Genomic DNA, 18037 nt, shown 5'->3' on the forward strand with positions numbered 1-18037 from the left:
ACCTGAAAAGGCATAGAAAAGAAAAGGAATCTAGTTTGAAAGATAATAGAAAACAGTTTTAAGAATCGTAAAAGAAACATTCCCAGAGTTGAGAAAGGAGATCATGCCAATTCAGATACAAGAGGCATTTACACCAAGACCAGAAAGAACCTCATATTGTCAATATAATTAAAATTCAAATATACAGGACAAAGAAAGTATTCTGAAAGCAGCAAGAGAAAAACACCACAAATAAAGATAGATCCATCAAAATAACAACAGAATATTCAGTGAAACTTTAAAAGCGAGGAGGGCCTGAACAGGTGTATTTCAAGTTCTAAAAAACAACTGCCAACCCAGACTACTACACATAGCAAAGCTACCCATCATGACTCAAGAAAAAATAAAATCTTCCTATGATATAAACAGGCTAAAGGAATTTATGACCACCACTCCAACGCTACAGGAAAATACTTCAAAAAATTCATCGAACTGTAGAGTAAAACAAACCCATGCATGAAGCCTCAAGAAAGGTAACCTATCCTATCAAATAATGCACTGCTGAGAAACAACTGAGCCCTTGAAGAAATAAATATGTGAGGATATAATGAAAGCATCCTAAGAGGGATCTGTATAGTCTAAGTGCCTACATAAAGAAATAAGAGAACTCTCAAATAAGTAAGTCAAATATTCACCTTAGAGCCCTAGAAAAAAGAACACATCAAATAAAAAATCAGTAACTGAAAAAAATAGGTCAAAAAATAATGAAATGAGGCAAAATATACAAAGAATCAATTAAACAAATACTTGGTTCTTTGAAAACATAATAAAACTGACAAGTCCTTATCCAATAACCAAAATAAAAGAGAGAGACAACCCCAAATGATAAAGTGACACAAAGGGAGTCTTTTCAGCAATTACCAATAAAATGAGAAAATCATTAGGTATTACCTTGAAAACATACATTCCACCAAAGCAGAAATACTAACAGAAACTCATAATTCCTAAATGCAAATGACACAACAAATCAAGCCAAATGAAATGAATAATTTACACAGGTCTATAACAAACAGTGAGTCTGAATGAGTGATTTAAAATTTCCTAACTAAAACAATTCAAGGCCCAGCTGAACTCGCTGGTGAATTTTACCACAAAAACAATCATCAATCAATCAATCAATCAATCAATCTCTCTACCTATCTATCTCTCAATCTCTGCCTTCCCCCCGACACCCACTCTCCTCTTTCTTCTCTTCATCTCTCCTCTTTGTTAACTTTCAAACCCAGGACAAGTGGCTGAGGTGCCTATTTAACCTGCCCTCCAGGTTCTCCCAGCATCTCATAGTACCTACCTGTTACAGGGTATGGCTGCATATCCTGCCCTCTACCCCAATTCTCCAGCCCAGAGCTTAGCTATCCCTCTCCCAGAGGCTCTTTCCTATATAATCTAGACATTTTGGTCACCTGCCTTTTGTACCTTTGGACTCCTAGCTGCTGTTCCTGGTCCCTCTCTCCTCCCTCTCCCCACAAGGCCCAGCTCAGTCTGGTCATGTCCACTCTAGACATGCTCTCCTAGGAGCAGTTGTATCCTTTCCTTGCCTTTTCCTTCTATTTCTTTTTTTCATTCATTCTCCCCGTCTGCCTGCCTTCCCTAGCCCCATCTCTCTATACATGAAAAAAATTAAAGCATAAAAAATAAATCACAAATCAAAAACGAAAATTTAATATGTATCAGATTTCAAATGATATTCAAAGGTAATTAAGTTAGCCACAGACTAGGAGCAAGTATTAGTCACACATACAGAAGACAAAAGGCTCATATCAACTTAGAGGGCTGAGGATGTAGCTCTGTTAGTACTCACCTAAGATGTACTAGACCCCATTCTTAAGCAAGACTCATCCGTATTGTAGTTTATATCGAATTTCTGTCCATAAGCTATTTTCAATAAATAAATTTACTATGTATTTTATATAAAATCTGTCTTTCTATTCAAATAGGCCCCAAATTCCAAAATCTAGAGTCTAAAATCTAGAAAAGCTGACATGCAGGATGAATGGTTATATTCAGGAATAAATCTCACCTTCTTAGGATCAAGATTTCCAAAAACTGAATTAGCATGAGGACAAACTTCCGACAGTGAACAACCAATCTTCATAATATCCTTATTTCTACTGACATTCTAAGAAGAAAACAGAAAAAGTATGAGATTCAGTTAACTATTTTCTGAAGGTATCATATATAATTTAGGGTTTCTACTAAGCCTAATATTTAGGAACTTTAGAACACTGGGAATTAGATCATGTTCTTGTGCTACCTTTTTCTTCATAATTCAATTGAGTTCTTATAAGAAATGACACTAAGCATAGATAGAATTCAAATAAAGTGCCAAATATTATTAAATTATACTAAACAGGTTCCTTAGAAACTAACTGGGTAATTGTAGTAACAGAAAAAAAAAAAAAAAAAAAAAAAAAAAAAAAAAAAAAAAAAAAAAAAAAAAAAAAAAAAAGCAAGTGCTCAAAGAAAGACTAAGACATGTCTAAAAGACACAGAACCAACCTATGTTCTTTGGCCAACTTTTGCTCCATTGGCCAGACATGAAGAATTCAAACAGAAAAAGTAAATAGTAACAGCAATAGATTACAATCTGTGGCATATCCACTAGTCACACTATAGTCACATAAGTAAATGAATAATTAAGTAGCAGAAAAGAAATGACTCCTCCTTGCAGAAGAACAATTAATAGATGCAGCAGGAATAAAGGAGGCTGAAAGGCCATGATTAGGCCAGTACAATGCCAAGAAAAATAAAAATTTATGAGTGAAAAGTTAGGAAAAACAAGACTAGTCAGTCCCATGTGTCTTTCTCTAAAACAATTATTAATTACAAAAGAAAAATGTTAATTATATTTTTAAGAAATGAACATCTCAACCAAGTAGATTAAAGTTAACATATCCAGTAAGACATAATGACATCAGGAAACCCATACAATGCACACTAGACACATCATCATCTTTGGGCATTTTAGCCAATTTATGAGAAATCATCAAACAAACCCATATTAACAGATACTTTATAAAAAACAACTGGTAATCATCCAAAATATTCAAAGTCAAGAAATTTGATAAAGTACCAAAGGTTAGAGGCCTCTTAAAGATACAATGGGGAGTCTTAGAATGGATTCTGGAAGATGCAAAGAACTGGTAAAATTTGAAATAATGGCTATATAAAGTTCAATTGACAACACTATGCCAATATGAATTTTCTGGCTTTTGTTCCACTGTGCTATGGTTAATACAAGAAGTTACCATTAGTGGAGGCTAGGCAAGAAGTACACAAAAAGCCTTTGAACTGATTCTGTAATTTTACTGTGAATAAATTTCTCAAAATTAGAATAAATTAATACAAGCTAGGAGTAGAACTGCACACCTGTAACCCCAGAACTTGAGAGGTAGGGAATGCAGAAGGATCTTGAGTTCAAGGCCAGATGGGCTCTGAGATGACATGCTGCCTCAAAAACACAAATAAAATCAAATACACATACATCAAGCTTTACAGAAACACAAGAATAAAATATTCAATGTCTAGTGATAGAAAACCTCTCAAAGAGCAATTCCAAGAGATCATGATGAATGTCAATGTCACCATACAAAAACCAAGAACTAGGAGTTGTGGTAATAGCACAGTAGGTAAACATATTTATCAAGAACGCATGAAGCCCTGGGTTCACTCCCTAGTACAAAAAAGAGAGGAGGGGAGGAGAGGGAGAGGAAGAGAAAGGGGGAGGAGATGAGGGAGGGAAAAAAGGAAGGAGCAGGAAGAAAGGAAAAAAGAGGTGAAGGCAAAATACTTAAGATTCCTTTAGTTACAACTCATCTGACTACGAAAATTGACAATCCTGAAGTATTCTAAGTGGCAGAAAGCAGGCTGAGGAAGCAAACAACAGATCTTCATCCTGGTTTACCTCTGTATTTCCAAATCTCTATTTGTGTGTCTCTGCTCTCATCTCAACCTAATCTCGAAGAGATTTTATGATCTGCATCTTGGGATAGGCATTAGATGTATAGGAATAGCAGCAGGAGTTTTCATCTTTTTAATGCATCCATCTAAGGGATGCTTTGTGATGTTTTGCAGTGTATATTGCTGTTGAGTATGAGATCTGCCTGTCTACACAGTGAGTTCCAGGACAGCCAGAGCTACACAGAGAAACTGTGTCTTAAAACCAAAATAAGGAGCTGGAGAGATGGCTCAGAGGTTAAGAGCATTGTCTGCTCTTCCAGAGGTCCTGAGTTCAACTACCAGCAACCACATGGTGGCTCACAACCCTCATTGGATCTGATGCCCTCTTGTGGTCTGTCTGAAGACAGCTACAGTGTACTCATAAAAAAATAAAATAAATCTCAATAAATAAATATAAATACATAACAACAATATAAACAGAGAAATAAAAAATGTCTCATTCATATTTTATACCAATTGCATGAGTGCACTTTCTTCTAGCATTGGAAATGGAACCCGTTTCCATATGGCAAGTACTGTACCACTAAACCACATCCCCAGTCCTTGTTTATTGAACAGGGTCTGACTAAGCTTTCAAGACAGCTGCAAACTCAAGGTGTTCTTGCTTCAGCCCCACAAGTAGCTGGAATTACCATGCCCAGTTTGCTGATAAGATTTTGAAACAATATTTTGTATATTAAGTTAAATAAAGATATGTATTAAAATTAATTTTACCTGTTCCTTTTACTTGCACCAATGTGACTGCTAAAACTAGTTTTTAATTACTCATAGGATTCACTTTGTATTTCTACAGTAACAGCACTAACCTAGGAAGTATTAAGATAGTACATATACAGTCCCTATGTAATGACCTTAAATGTATAATTTGTCATTCAGTGTGGAGTACCACTAAGTGACACATGAGCTAGTAATATAAAATACAGACCCACATAGATCCACAACATGTGAGCACCATTTAAAAAGTGTATGTACAACTGGAGAAATTCATCAGCTGTTAGAGTTCTGGTTGTTCTTCCCAAGGAACCAGTTTCAATTCCCAGCACCCACAAGGCAACTCACAACTGTCTATAACTTCAGTTTCAGGGACTCCAATACCCTCTTCTGACCTCCATGGAGACCAGGTACATAAGTTGTACACAGACATAAACACAAGCAAAACAGACATGCATATAATTTTTTAAAAATTAGTTTGTAAGTATACCACAAATTCTGCCAATTTTCTGTAGTTTTGAAGAACTCTGAATCATATTCTTATACAGCTCTTTGTAAGTTCTATTTTATACACTGTACACTGAACCTCATCCTACAGCCATGAGCATGTAGGTAAGTGTAATTCCTCCCGTGCCCCAGCATGTCTAGTCTGCAGAATCAAAAACTCATCAGGAACAGTACATAGAGATTCACTTCTTAACATCTGAAACCCAAGAACTTTGTGCTTAATATTGTTTTGCTCTTTTTGTTCTGTTTGATCAAACATCTGTGTAGATCTGGCTGTACTTGGAGATCTACCTGCCTCTGCCTCCCACGTGCTGGGATAAAAGAGGTGCACCACCACACCCTGATTAACTTTGTATTTAAAACTGAATATACTTTCCTGATTTGCTGTCTATCATTGAAATAAGACACATTTTATTAGTTCTCCAAATGTCATAATTATATAAATACTTATCTTACAATAAAACACAGGTCATTAGAAAAAGAACAAAATCTGGACTTCCCCACAACATAACTTCTAACAAAACAATGCTGTCCCAAACCCCAGCATGGAAGAGGGGAAGTGAGCAGCCCTAGCAAAGAAGCTACTCAAAATTGATCGCTTCTGGGAAAGAGAAAATCCGTATTCCTTAATGGAGTGGTACTGGATACATCAATCATATCGTGGAGCAAACCTCATGTTCAGGACTAGTCAGTCAACACAAACTGAACAACATGGGCTTTCATTTTGTTTTAAAGAAAGACAAAGAACATCAAGTTGTGTGGGGAGGGAGGGAGGTGAGGATCTAGGAGTTGGGAGTGGGAATAATAAAATCAGTATATACTGTATAAAATTCTAAAAGAATAAAAAACTAAAAATATAAAACAGAAGTATGCTAAAATATGATTTATAAAGATATGAATGGTATATTTAACTATATTAATAAGTTAAATATAATTAATGCTATTTTTAAAACTAGACTTCCCCAAACCTCCGTCAACAGAACTATTCACTTTTATACCAAGAAAGTTGGAAAAACAAAAAATTTCTGTGTGTGACTTATAGGTAGGCCAACTTGGAAAGGAGCTGCCTACATTTTCTTCAGTGTCAGCAGGGACTATAATTCCACATATGCTAAGCTGGTCCATGACAGGATCAAGAACAAAACTTTATTTTGAGTGGGAGAGGGGTGTGGGGTAGCTAGGTCCACAATACTTTGAATAAAATCCTCAAAGAACTAATAAAAACGAGGAAAACACACACACACAGGTCAGAAAGCTAAGACTTATTTTTGTTTTTGTTTTTTGGACCACGGGATTTTGAGTAATTTTTTTTAAAAATATTGAGCCTAAGTTTTCAGGAAACAATCTTCCAGAGGAGCCCTAGGTGGAGCTACAGCCTGACAAATACAACAGCATGTGGCTCCAGACCCCACTGAACGTGAGTTTGAAGTTTCAATCTTCATTATTTTCTTGTTTAATTCAGCTATATTATAAACTTTTTTTTCAACATAGGAAAACTACAAGTTGTAATCAATCATCTTTTAATTATGCCTTGTGCTATATGAGTTAATCAAGATTAGGTACTGAAAATGAAAACAAAAAACACATTTATTCTTAGATTTTTATTTTTGTTGGAAAAGACTTGGGTTGGGTAAGAGAAAGGAAGGAATGAGAAAACAACCTATATTATATTTACCTGGGCCCAAAACGTTACTGCATCTTCTACATGACTTCCAACAACATCTTCAACTAAAGTAAAATCACAATGCAAAACAGATTAGAAGTTAATCAGTATCATTTAGTTCTTATACCCCCCAAATAATATTTAATGCCAGTACCTTTATTGTAATGTGTATCTTCATCCATTTGGACAAGTCCTGGAAAACTAACAATTCAATATCTTGAATTAGGTTTTTATATCTATTAACAATGAAAAAAATCTAAACCACATATGTTCAAAGTGTTTGCCCTAAGGTAGTTAGCAAAACTCAAACTCTATACTAAAAACTGTTTTCTCATGACTATTTCTTGTATTTGTTCTGAAAATACTATAGTTTTCAATGACAAAATGTATCATCTCTATCTCTATCATTACCTTTAGCCAAACCTTTACAGATTTACAAGGTAACTCAGATTATTTTGATCACTTATATAAATCAGTATTTTGAAACGACATGCATAGTGTGTGAGTGTGTGTGTGTGTGAGTGAGTGTGTGTGTGTGTGTGTGTGTGCGCGCGCGCCCGTGTGTTGCCTGAATGGACATCTGTGTACATGCAGTAGGGCTAAAGTGACAGCCAGGTGTTAACTACCATGTTGATGCTTCTAGAGAACTAAGGTTCAACATTTAACAAAATCAAGCTATCCCAAATCCCAAATCCCAGCATGGAGGACAAAAAGAAATAGTACAAATGCCTGAGAGTAGCTATTTTGTTTTCAAAAATGCCCTACAATTAAAAACTGAAATATATAAATTTTGCCTATTACTTCAAAAATCATGTTCATTACATAAAAAATATTTCAAAAAAAAGTATCTACTATTTTACAATTTGATTCTCAAAAATCCAGGAATCACTTTCTACTCATGAATCTTAAAATGATAAAATATGTAATCTATTTCACTGTTCAATTCCAACTGATTTTATTTCATTCTCAAAATAGGCACAATCTCCACCCTCAGAAGTTGGAGGGGTGAACACTGGCTTCTCCTTCAACTTTAAGGTAAATATTCTACACATTCCGATAAACAGAAAAAACTAATTCACGAAACTGCCTTTAAAACGTAGGGTACATGTCATGTTTTGAAATAAATTTATCCAAGAACATCTAATCTAATTTACAAAGTTTCAAATGCTCTCAACTATGAAAAGAGAAATTAACTCATCACAGAAAGTAATGGAGCTTATTTATAGGAATCTAAAACTTCCGATTTTTGTCTAGCTTAATTTTTTTTCAAATAGTGTCATTGAAATATCTTCAGATCAGGGATCCTTTAAAAGGCTGTTTTAAAATTCAGCTAAGAAGCTGTAAAAAAAAAAAAAAAATGGAATCTTTTAGAGACTATTTCTCTGGAAAGTTGTTGTTGTTGTTGTTGTTTCAAGGCAGGGTTGCTCTGTAGCTTTCCTGGAACTCACCCTAGAGACCAGGCTGGCCTCGAACTGCCTCTGCCTCCCAAGTGCTGAGCTTAAGGCCTGTGTTACCACTGCCACGTGCTTAGTAAAAATTAAAAGTTTACTTTGGAAATCCTGCCACTTGTTTTAAGAAACGTGTTTTCTAGACGTTATTTTAAGTCGTTTTTCAAAGACCCGCCAAGGAACTATAATGGCTTTAAGCAGAGGTGGATGCCTGACTGGTGAGTTGAAATGGGCCTGGGGGAGGTGAAGAAAGCCGCCCCCCACGCTTGCTTTCTGGGGGCCCTGGAGGGCCAAACCACAGGATTTGCCAGAAGGGGAAGCAATGCGTCCACACAGTGGGTCTACCAGCACCTCACAGAGAAGATGCGGTGCCTTCGCGCTCACTGAGGCAGGCGGCCTGAGGGCGGCGGGAGGCCGGAAGTAGGCCTCACCCCAGACCTTGAGCCCTAAAACGCCAGCAGCGTGGACAAGAACGCCCTGGAAGCGGTCCCTGTCACCCTCGCCACCAAGACTACCACTAACCTCACACTTTCCGCCATAGCCGTACCAGCAAAGAGCCGCTGGCCCCACATGCCAGGAGCTTCACCCTCAGCCCTCCAGCTCTCAGGCCTGCCCTCGGGCGCGCTTACCGCCTGAACTTCCGCGCCTCGGGACACACACTGCGCTTGCGCACAAGGTGCTGCTGCGCCATCGCGGATGGAGCGCAGCGGAAGTCACGTGGGGAGTCGGCGTCGCACGAGCCGCGCACGAGCCGCACGCGATCCACACGCGATCCACACAGGCTCCGAAAGCCGCAGCGGCCCGTGTGCTGTGAATTTATAGGAGGGCGCCCCCACACCTGTAGGCCAATGGCCGCTTCCCTTCTCTAGGCGCCAGTGACGTAAGACCGTGACGTGAAGTTGCGTGGGTCTTCCTAATTTGTACACTGGGATTTAAACTAAAAAAGGAAAAACAAAAAACAAAAAAAAAAAAAAAAAAAAAAAAAAAAACCAAAAATTGGGACAAACTGGATATTCTCTTCCCAAAGAAAAGAATAACATACTAAGTGACAGTGTCATTTTGTAGATCAATAGCATTATACATATTTCTCCTCAGACTTCGCATCCACATCAAACGTTGCTGGGATCGGAGGGGCCGAGATGGGGTAGGGTTATAGGCAAGTTATTACACTTGGAGTAAACATTGCACAGCTTAAAAACATCTCTAGCAGTTCTTTTGTTTTGCAAAGGGAAGAATTACACCCAAGGCCTCCTGAAAGGTCACTACCAAGGAGCCCTCCAAGTAATTCCTAAAGCTTGAAGTATAATTTGCATAGACTACAGATATTAAAATGTAAACAATTTTAATTTTTTACACACCATTGAAGTCATACCCATAATAAAACATTTCCATCAACCTCAAAAGTTTCCTCATGCTGTTTACAAAAGGCCCACTTTATGTACCTTTCTTTTTTTTTTTTTTTTTTGGTTTTTTGAGACAGGGTTTCTCTGTGTAGTCCTGGCTGTCCTGGAACTCACTCTGTAGACCAGGCTAGCCTCGAACTCAGAAATCTGCCTGCCTCTGCCTCCCAAGTGCTGGGATTAAAGGCGACCTTTCTGTTTCTTATTACTGAAAATTATTTTTTTTTCTAAAAGTGTTAACAGGATCACATATAAAGACCATTTTATGTGCCTTCTTTCAAATGGCATGGGTAACTTAAGATAAATTCCATCTGCTTTCTTCTATATATCAACAGCTTGTAATTTTCCATGTACTAGTCCACTGTGGATGCGTAACTGTTTATCTACATTTCTGTGTATAAGGATTGTTTTGAATTTAGATTTCTTTCAAATAAAGCTGTTATGGTCTGCAAGTCTTTGCGTGGACATATTCTTTCATTTCTTTTGGGTTAATGTTCCTTTGTGGATGGCTAAATCATAGAAGAGTGTACAAGAAATTGCCAGACTATTTTAACAAAGAAGCTTCTGTAATTTATATTACCACCATCAAAGTTTGTATATTCTAGTTGCAGGGCTGAAGAAATGCCTCAATAGTTATGAGCACTGTCTGGTCCTCCAGAGGACCTGGGTTTTGTTCCCAGAACCCACTCACTTGGGCAATTAGATCACAAAGCTCTAACTCCAGTTCCAGGGAATCCAATGCCCTCTCTGGCCACCTCAGGCACAAACCTGTGTTGCACAGACATAACTGCAGCCAAAACTCACATACATGTTAAATAAAAGTAAATCTTTAAAAACTAATAAAAATTAAAAAGTAACAATTCTAGTTGCTTCATACCTTCACCATCATTTAATATGATCACTGTGTTTGATTTTAAATATTTTTATATAGTGGAGGATTTCCTTGAGGTTGTTTGCATTTATTTATCTATTAAGTAAAAACATTAGGTATCCTTTTTTGTTGTATGTTTATTTTCCATGTATCTTCATATGTCTTCTTAGGTACTTAGGTAAAGTATCTCTATTCAAACATTTTTAGATTTTTTTAACTGGATTTTTTTTTTTGCTTGTTTTTGAGACAGGGTTTCGCTATGTAGCTTAGAACAGCTTCGAATTTGCTATATAGATCTGGTTGGACTTAAAATCATAGAGATCTACCTGCCCCTGCTTCCCAGAGTACTAGGAGTAAAGGTATGTGCCACCACACTCTTTTAAAAAGACAGGGCCCTGTGTAGCCCCAGCTTGCTTCCAACTCACTGAGTAACCAAAGATGACCTTGACCTTTTGGTCCTCTGGTCTTCACCTCTGACTGCTGAGATTACAGGAATTCTTCAGTATGTCCAGTTTTTAATTGAGTTATTTATTCACTTTATATCCTGGCCAGTCATCTGTGGTCCCATCCCTTAAATTCTGTTCCATCCCCCAACTCCTGCACATCCTGTAGATAGGATAAATTATGGTTCTAAGGTTTTGCGTTTGGGTTGGTATCCTAAAACCTCCATTGGAAGTCTTGCCTGGTTATAGGAGATAGACAGTTCAGGATCCATTTGCTAGGCCTGTTTTCTTATCATTAGCTTTTGATGATTTTTTTACACTATGAATGTAACTCCTCTAGACTTGTAAATATTTTACACAGGTTATAACTCTCTTTTCATCCTCTAGCAAAAGTATTTCAAAGAGAGAAAGTTCAGGGGCTAGAAGTATAACCCAGTTAGTGTGGCCCAGGATTGAATCCCCATCACACATACTCACACACACACACATACACACACACACACACACACACACACACACACACACACACAGCACCTAATTTTTTTTTTACAATTTTTTTGTTGCGGGGAGATGGGCAGAGACTGTAAGGACCTCTTACATGCCATTGCACACATGTCAAAGTGCGAGGAAAACTTTTGGGAATTAGTTCTCACCTTCTACCAGGTAGATTCCAGGAATCAAAGCCAAGTTATCAGGCGTGGCAGCAAGCACTCTTACACACTGAACCATCTATCTCACTGGCCCATGAAGTTATTTTGATGGAATCTAATTTATTGGCTTTGCCTTATAGCTCTTACATTTGCATTGTTTTTTAGCAAATTCCTGGCTGACTAGTTTACAAATGTTTCTTTCCTGTATTTTCTTTCTAACTATATACATAATGCTACCTATCCTATATCTGTGTAGCACATTTATACACATATATGATATCTATCATATAAATGTGCTACACAGATCTATAATAGTTGTGCAGTTAATTTCTATAGAATGTGAAATGTGACTCTAACATCACATTTTATATATTTGCGCCCAATTTTTCCATCAGCATTTCTTGAAAGCACTGTCATTTCTGTATAGAATTGTCCCTGCAGTGTTGGCAAGGATGGATAGGCCACATGTGTAGGAATCTACTTCTCGATTCCTTGTTTTGTAATGTTGGACTCTGCTTACTTTAAACTGTTCTGAGCTCTGAGGCTTTACAAGTCACCAAGACAGGTACTCGAAGGCACATTCCAACATATTTTTTTTCCTGAGATTGTTTATTTTGAGTTCCAAGAAAATGAAAATCACTTGTCACACTAATCCATCTAAGAATTGTTATCAGGATTATACTCAATCTACACATTGAAATGAGAAAAATTTGCATCTCAACTAAAGTCATCTGACAGTTGAACACAGTATATATGATATATATATAGATAGATCTAGATAGATAGATAGATATAGATATAGATCCATTTATCTAATTCTTTTGTTTTCCTGAACAATGTTCTATATTTTCAATGTAAAAGTTTTACTCTTCTTTCATCTGATTTTCTCAATTATTTCTATTATTATGCTACTGTTGATACTTTTTTCTAATTTCAATTTCTCGCCATGTTCTTATTTCTAGTGATGAGCAGGGTTTTGTCTTGTTTTCTGTAGACTTGGTAGATTAACCTACATGGATGATTTGTTACATGCACATATTCTTTCACTTTCTCCTTTCTAATTTGGTTCTCTTGTCCTGATACAATGCCTAACACCCCGTGTGGGACTATATAGAAGTGCTGACAGGAGATGTTCTTGTAGCGCTCTTTCCTAGGAAGGAGGAATTTTCCCTTTGCTACCAGATGCTCTCAAAGCCTTGTGGTTTTAGCAGATGCCCTTGACTGATGAGATTACCTTTTGTCCACAGTTTGATGGGAATTCTTAATCACAAATAGACACTGAGTTTTTTAATTTACATTTATTAATTTTCAGGTGTTAAATCTATCTTGCATTCCTGAGCTAAAGCCCACTAGGTCATGATGTATTAATCTTTTTATATATGCTTATGTTGGACTTACTAAAAGCCACTCAAGATTTTTGCATGTATGTTTAAAGCAGATATTTATTATCTTGAGATGGTTGCATGTATAAGGCTGGTCTGAACTCACACACCAGAGGATGACCCTGCACTGTTGGTCCTTCCGTCTCCACCTCCCTGTGATGAGATGACAGGCATTTACGACCACATCTGCTTTACACAGAGCCAGGGACCAAATCCACAGCTCATGCCAGCTTTTATACAAGCTCTTTACCAAAGGAGTACATGGACTCAACCTCCAAATGGGATATTGTTCTAAATCTTTCTCTCTCTCTCTCTCTCTCTCTCTCTCTATCTCTCTCTCTCTCTCTCTTTCTCTCTCTCTCTTCTCTTTTTCTCTCTCTTTTTCTCTCCCTTCCCTCCTTTCTTTTTGTAATGTCTTGATGTATTTTTATAAGAGACTAAGAGTTATCTTAAAATTTTTTCCACCATTAGTTTTCTAGAACAGTTGGCATAAATGAATATTCCTTGTTCCTTAATTATTTAATAAATACTTCTTTGTGGGACGATATTTTTGACTACCAGTTGAATATCTAAATACAAAGCTAATAAAGCTATCTTATTTATTATTGAATATGCTTGGTAGTTTATTTTCAAAGTTTTATAACTTTCCTGGTGCTTGACTACACCCACAAACAGGTGTGAGCACTCTGTTCAAGCAACTAGGTGTGCTAGTGTGGTGGCCCCTGTCTCGAGTTCCCCTTCCTATCCTCTTCTGTGACCTCATGACCTTCCAAAGCACCAATGAGATGCCCTCATGCCTTTGTATTTGCACTCAGTTCCTACTCCTACCATGATGCTTGCAGGTAGATGCTCACATTCGGCTTCCTGCCTGCTTCACTGAGCCTGTTCCCTCAGTGGCTCCTCTTCCTACAGAACCCTTAAGAGGCTTTCCTTGCCTTCCTTTTCCAGGACCCATGAGTATAAAGAATCCTTTAATCTCACATCTCTCTGTAATTTACCCAACATTGTCAGAATGCTCCTTAAAGATTCCACTTCCCCCTCAGTGTTTTCCAAGGAGTTTGACTGGTTGCATTAGCAAAGAATGGGGTAGTGGGGGGAGGGGGAATATTTACATTTTCAGTAACTATAGAATCTACCGTAATGGCAACAGTCACATTCCTAACATTTACAATTTGTGTCATCACCCTGTTCCCACCACACGCACATTGATCAGTCATGATACAAGCTTACTGGTCTCCAAGGAAAACAATGAACTTTATTGACTTCTTCTCGAGTTTTCCTGCTTGTTTCAATTCTTGGCCTAATCTTTATTATTTCCTCTTAACTACTTAGTTCTTTCTTTGTTGTATATTCACTCCACAGAATAATAAGTCTTATTGCAACATATTTACACATGCACTTAGATCTCTTATCCTGGCTCACATCACTCCCCTCCTGGGCTCTCTTTCTCTTCCCAGATAGTCCTTCTGCTGTCCTGTCTTTTTCTAGATTCTACATGAGAATCCACATATTTGTCTTTCTGAGTCTAACTTAGTTCACCTAGAATGGTGATGTCTTGTTCTATACATTTTTCTACAAATGATATTTAATTCTTCTTAAACAAAATAGTACTGCGTGACATTAAAAAGAAAGTGTGGTTCTTTTACGCATTCCTTCATTGTTGGCACTAGGTTGAGTCCATATCAACCAATGTGAATAGTGTTGTGACATATGTTGGTATGCAGGTATCTGTATTGTACAGTATTGATTCTTCAGGGGTATGAACCCAGGCGTGGTATAGCTAACTCAAATGCTAGTTCTGTTTTTAATTTCTTGAGCAGCCTCCAAACAGATTTCCAGATTTGCATCCCTACCAAGAGAGTATCTTACCACAGCCTCACCAGCGCTTGTAGTCCTTTGCTTTCTTGATGACGCCCATTCTATGAAAAACTTGCAGTCTCACTGGAGCTTTGATCTGTGTTTCTGTTACAGGGTTGAACATTTTGTCAATTGTTCTTCCTTGCAGGTTGCCATGCACAGGTCATTTGCCCATGTACTGACTGGAGTGGTTACCTTCCTGTATTTTTCTACCGACACAGCATAATGGCTGGAACCACCAGTTTCTTTGCTGTTATAGATATTTGGTGTCATAAGTTTTCCTGTAAATACTACTTTAGCTATAACCCAAGAATATTCTTTTATGTCATTTTTGTTTAAGCACCTTCTTTTGAATGGCTAAATAGTAAATGAAAGATGGAATGCAAGTAATGAACACTTAGTTATAAAAGGATATAAAGCTAGTTTTTCTATTTCCAACTCAGTTATAGATTTTTTGTAGATAAGTGTATAAAAATATATTTGAGAGTGAAAGTGTACTATCCAGTATGAAGTGCCACAGCTTCAGTTTTAAATGGCTATTTCAAGCACATAGAACTTCACGGAGTTGTGTAGTCTTTGGATCTAGCTAATTTTGCCATGTAATGCTTTTTGATTTGTAGCTTTTTTATAATAAAGTTGTTTTAAGACAAATTTTTAAATACAACAGATTCTGGACTGCAACCAGATCTGTGGGTACAGCAATCAGCATCTGAATATTAGTGTATAAAAACATCATCCAACAAGTTACCCTGGTAAATATCTGCCTCATAAGGAATTTCAGGGGATATGGGATACTTATTAAAGGGACCTGGGCTCTCTTCCTCCTAAAACCAAGACTGAACTTGGAACTGGTAAATAGGTAAAAAACTGTGTGGGGAGGGGTTGTTTGGATGGTTGATTTTTGTTTGTTTTTTTGTATTTAGTATTTTTATTCACTACCATGACTTATATGGGCATTCTGTTTGCCAGTTATCACAGTTTAGGTTTGCTTTGTTATATTATATTTGTTGTATTTGAAAGATGAGAGGTGAGGCAGGAGTAGTAATACACCTCAAATACCTTAACTGTCTTTCTATCCTGCCCTTTGGACCATGAATTTAAATTTAATCAGACTCCATGCCTTGTTGTCCATTTAATTATATTAAGCCTTTCACAGTTAAATCCCACAGCGTGATACTTCATCATCAATCTGCTCTAACAAGAGTCCAAGATAACAGCAGTGTCTTCCACTAATTTTAACCTGTATTGGTCCAACATTCTGCATTCTCAGTTTCCAGAACATTCTCAGCCATTAACATGTCTTAAGACCTTAATGGTGAATACCACCAAGGCTTCCTGGAGAAAATTCAGACTATAATTTCTCCAGGGTTTTTTTTTTTTCTCCCAACATATTTTTATTATTTGAGAATTTCACATAATGAATGTACCCCCAATCACATTTGATTCCCAGACCTTCCAGGTCTACCCTCTGAAGTGGAAACTTAAGGGTTCTTTGGAGAATAAGTTGTGTTTGATGGTGTTTTGTTGGAGAAAAGGAGTGTTTTCCTAAAGTGGATACAAGTGAATGACTAAGGCAGACTCATGAAGGAATTTCACTGAAGCAGACACAGGAGAGAGGATGTTCTGCTAAAGCAAACACGTGAAAGAACACGTGATGAAGGATTCTTTGTTAACAGCACACATGTATTGGCCCACCTTACACTGCACAGTTGAGCTCCATTCGTCGGGGCTCCGCTGACTCAGGCTGATTGGGTGCATGTGTTAAGGCAAGACCTGTGCTGAGGCAAGGCAGTGGAGGACACGTGATGTTTGGAGAGTGTAAACAGGACTCCAGGGAGTGACAGAGATAGAGCTTGGCATGCTGGTCCAGCTAGCTGTGCAATGCTTGTGGATCTCACATCTTCACTGATCTTCGCTTCTCTGAGAGAGGCACAGCCTAGAACTTCTCCTGGTGTTCCTGCTGGTCCCTCCTGCTGATTTGAGCTGAGGCTTGGCTGTCTCTGCTAGGTTGTCACCACTGTTGCTAACCTGACTCTACTGAACTGGACTGCTGGTGAAGTGTTTGCAAGTAGATGGAGCTGCCTGCTAACCTGTGAACTGAACTGCTGATTTTCAGACAACACAGATGGGAGTTGCTACAAAGAACCTTTCTAAACAAGTCCACTTCCCTCGTAGCTTGTCTCTCCCACTACCAGTGGGTGGTAGGCTAAAAGGGAGGTTAAGACCATCATTAAAAATAGGATTTGAAAAAATTAAAGTTACAACCTTCCCACCCTTGTGTATCCCCCCACCCCCCCCCAAAAAAAAAAAAAAAACACGGGAAGGAAAAAATGCATCAAGTTCAATTTGTGTTGCACATATACACATTGGAGCATGGTTAAACTCCCAATGGCCAGTCACTTAGTGATTAGTGAATCCTACCCTGCCCCCCTGTCAGAAGCTATCAACTTTGTGAAGAGCTACACCTCGGCGTCCCTAGCACAGTGTTTAAGTTCTCTCTTCAATGGCTTCCTGTCCAGACAGTTTCTTTTGGGGAGGGGAGGTGGTATCACAGAAGCCTTCAATATCTCTCATTCTCAACTGTGAGTCTCCAGTCATCAATACCACAGCAAAGAAGCTTCCTTGTCCTAACAGCCAGCAGCAGCATAGATAGTAGACTTCCAATGGTCTCCTCCAGTGGCAGCATGGACCACTGACATCCACATGGCCTCTGGCTATAGCACAGGCCACAAGTCAACATGGCCTCCAGCAGCAACATGGACCATGGAGGTCTTTCGAGGAGGTCCAATCCACAGAACGAACCTTTCTTCCTCTTGGACATCCTGCCATTGCCTAAAGCCAGGGCAATCGTGTGGCTAGGCATCACATTCAGAAGCAGAGTCTACCTGAGCTCCAGGCTGCTGTGCACCACCCTGTCGGGAGTATTAGGTAACAACATGCTCCTTTGTCAGCCGAGAGACTGCACTCCCACACCAGTCACCACCACAACCCCTTAGTTCCGCCATCTTTTCCATCTCTCCTTGCATGTTTATTCATTGGCGTGGCATTGGCGTGCAAACAGCAGTGTGTCATACTTTTTTTTTTTTCACAAACAGCTTTACATACA

At 38.2% G+C, this 18037-nt stretch overlaps 1 protein-coding gene across 3 annotated transcripts in view; it reads right to left on the bottom strand.

Annotated features, from left to right (window-relative positions):
* The window catches only part of Stk31 (serine/threonine kinase 31), a 72406-nt gene extending 63291 nt beyond the window's left edge, over window positions 1-9115 (bottom strand). The window contains exons 1-4 of one of the 3 annotated variants that reach the window (XM_034519286.2): window positions 8958-9115; window positions 7035-7081; window positions 6893-6945; window positions 2060-2158 (exon numbers count right to left, since the gene is read on the bottom strand). In XM_034519286.2, the coding sequence (XP_034375177.2) occupies window positions 2060-2158; window positions 6893-6945; window positions 7035-7081; window positions 8958-9019 (261 nt within the window). In that variant the 5' untranslated portion in view covers window positions 9020-9115. Of the gene's footprint in view, window positions 1-2059; window positions 2159-6892; window positions 6946-7034; window positions 7082-8850 lie in introns of all 3 variants that reach the window. The other 2 variants (XM_034519285.2, XM_076913188.1) reach the window with 2 other exon arrangements.
* Between the last annotated feature and the right edge of the window lie 8922 nt (window positions 9116-18037).

Source organism: Arvicanthis niloticus, chromosome 15, assembly GCF_011762505.2.
Source record: "Arvicanthis niloticus isolate mArvNil1 chromosome 15, mArvNil1.pat.X, whole genome shotgun sequence".
Lineage (NCBI taxonomy): Eukaryota > Metazoa > Chordata > Mammalia > Rodentia > Muridae > Arvicanthis > Arvicanthis niloticus.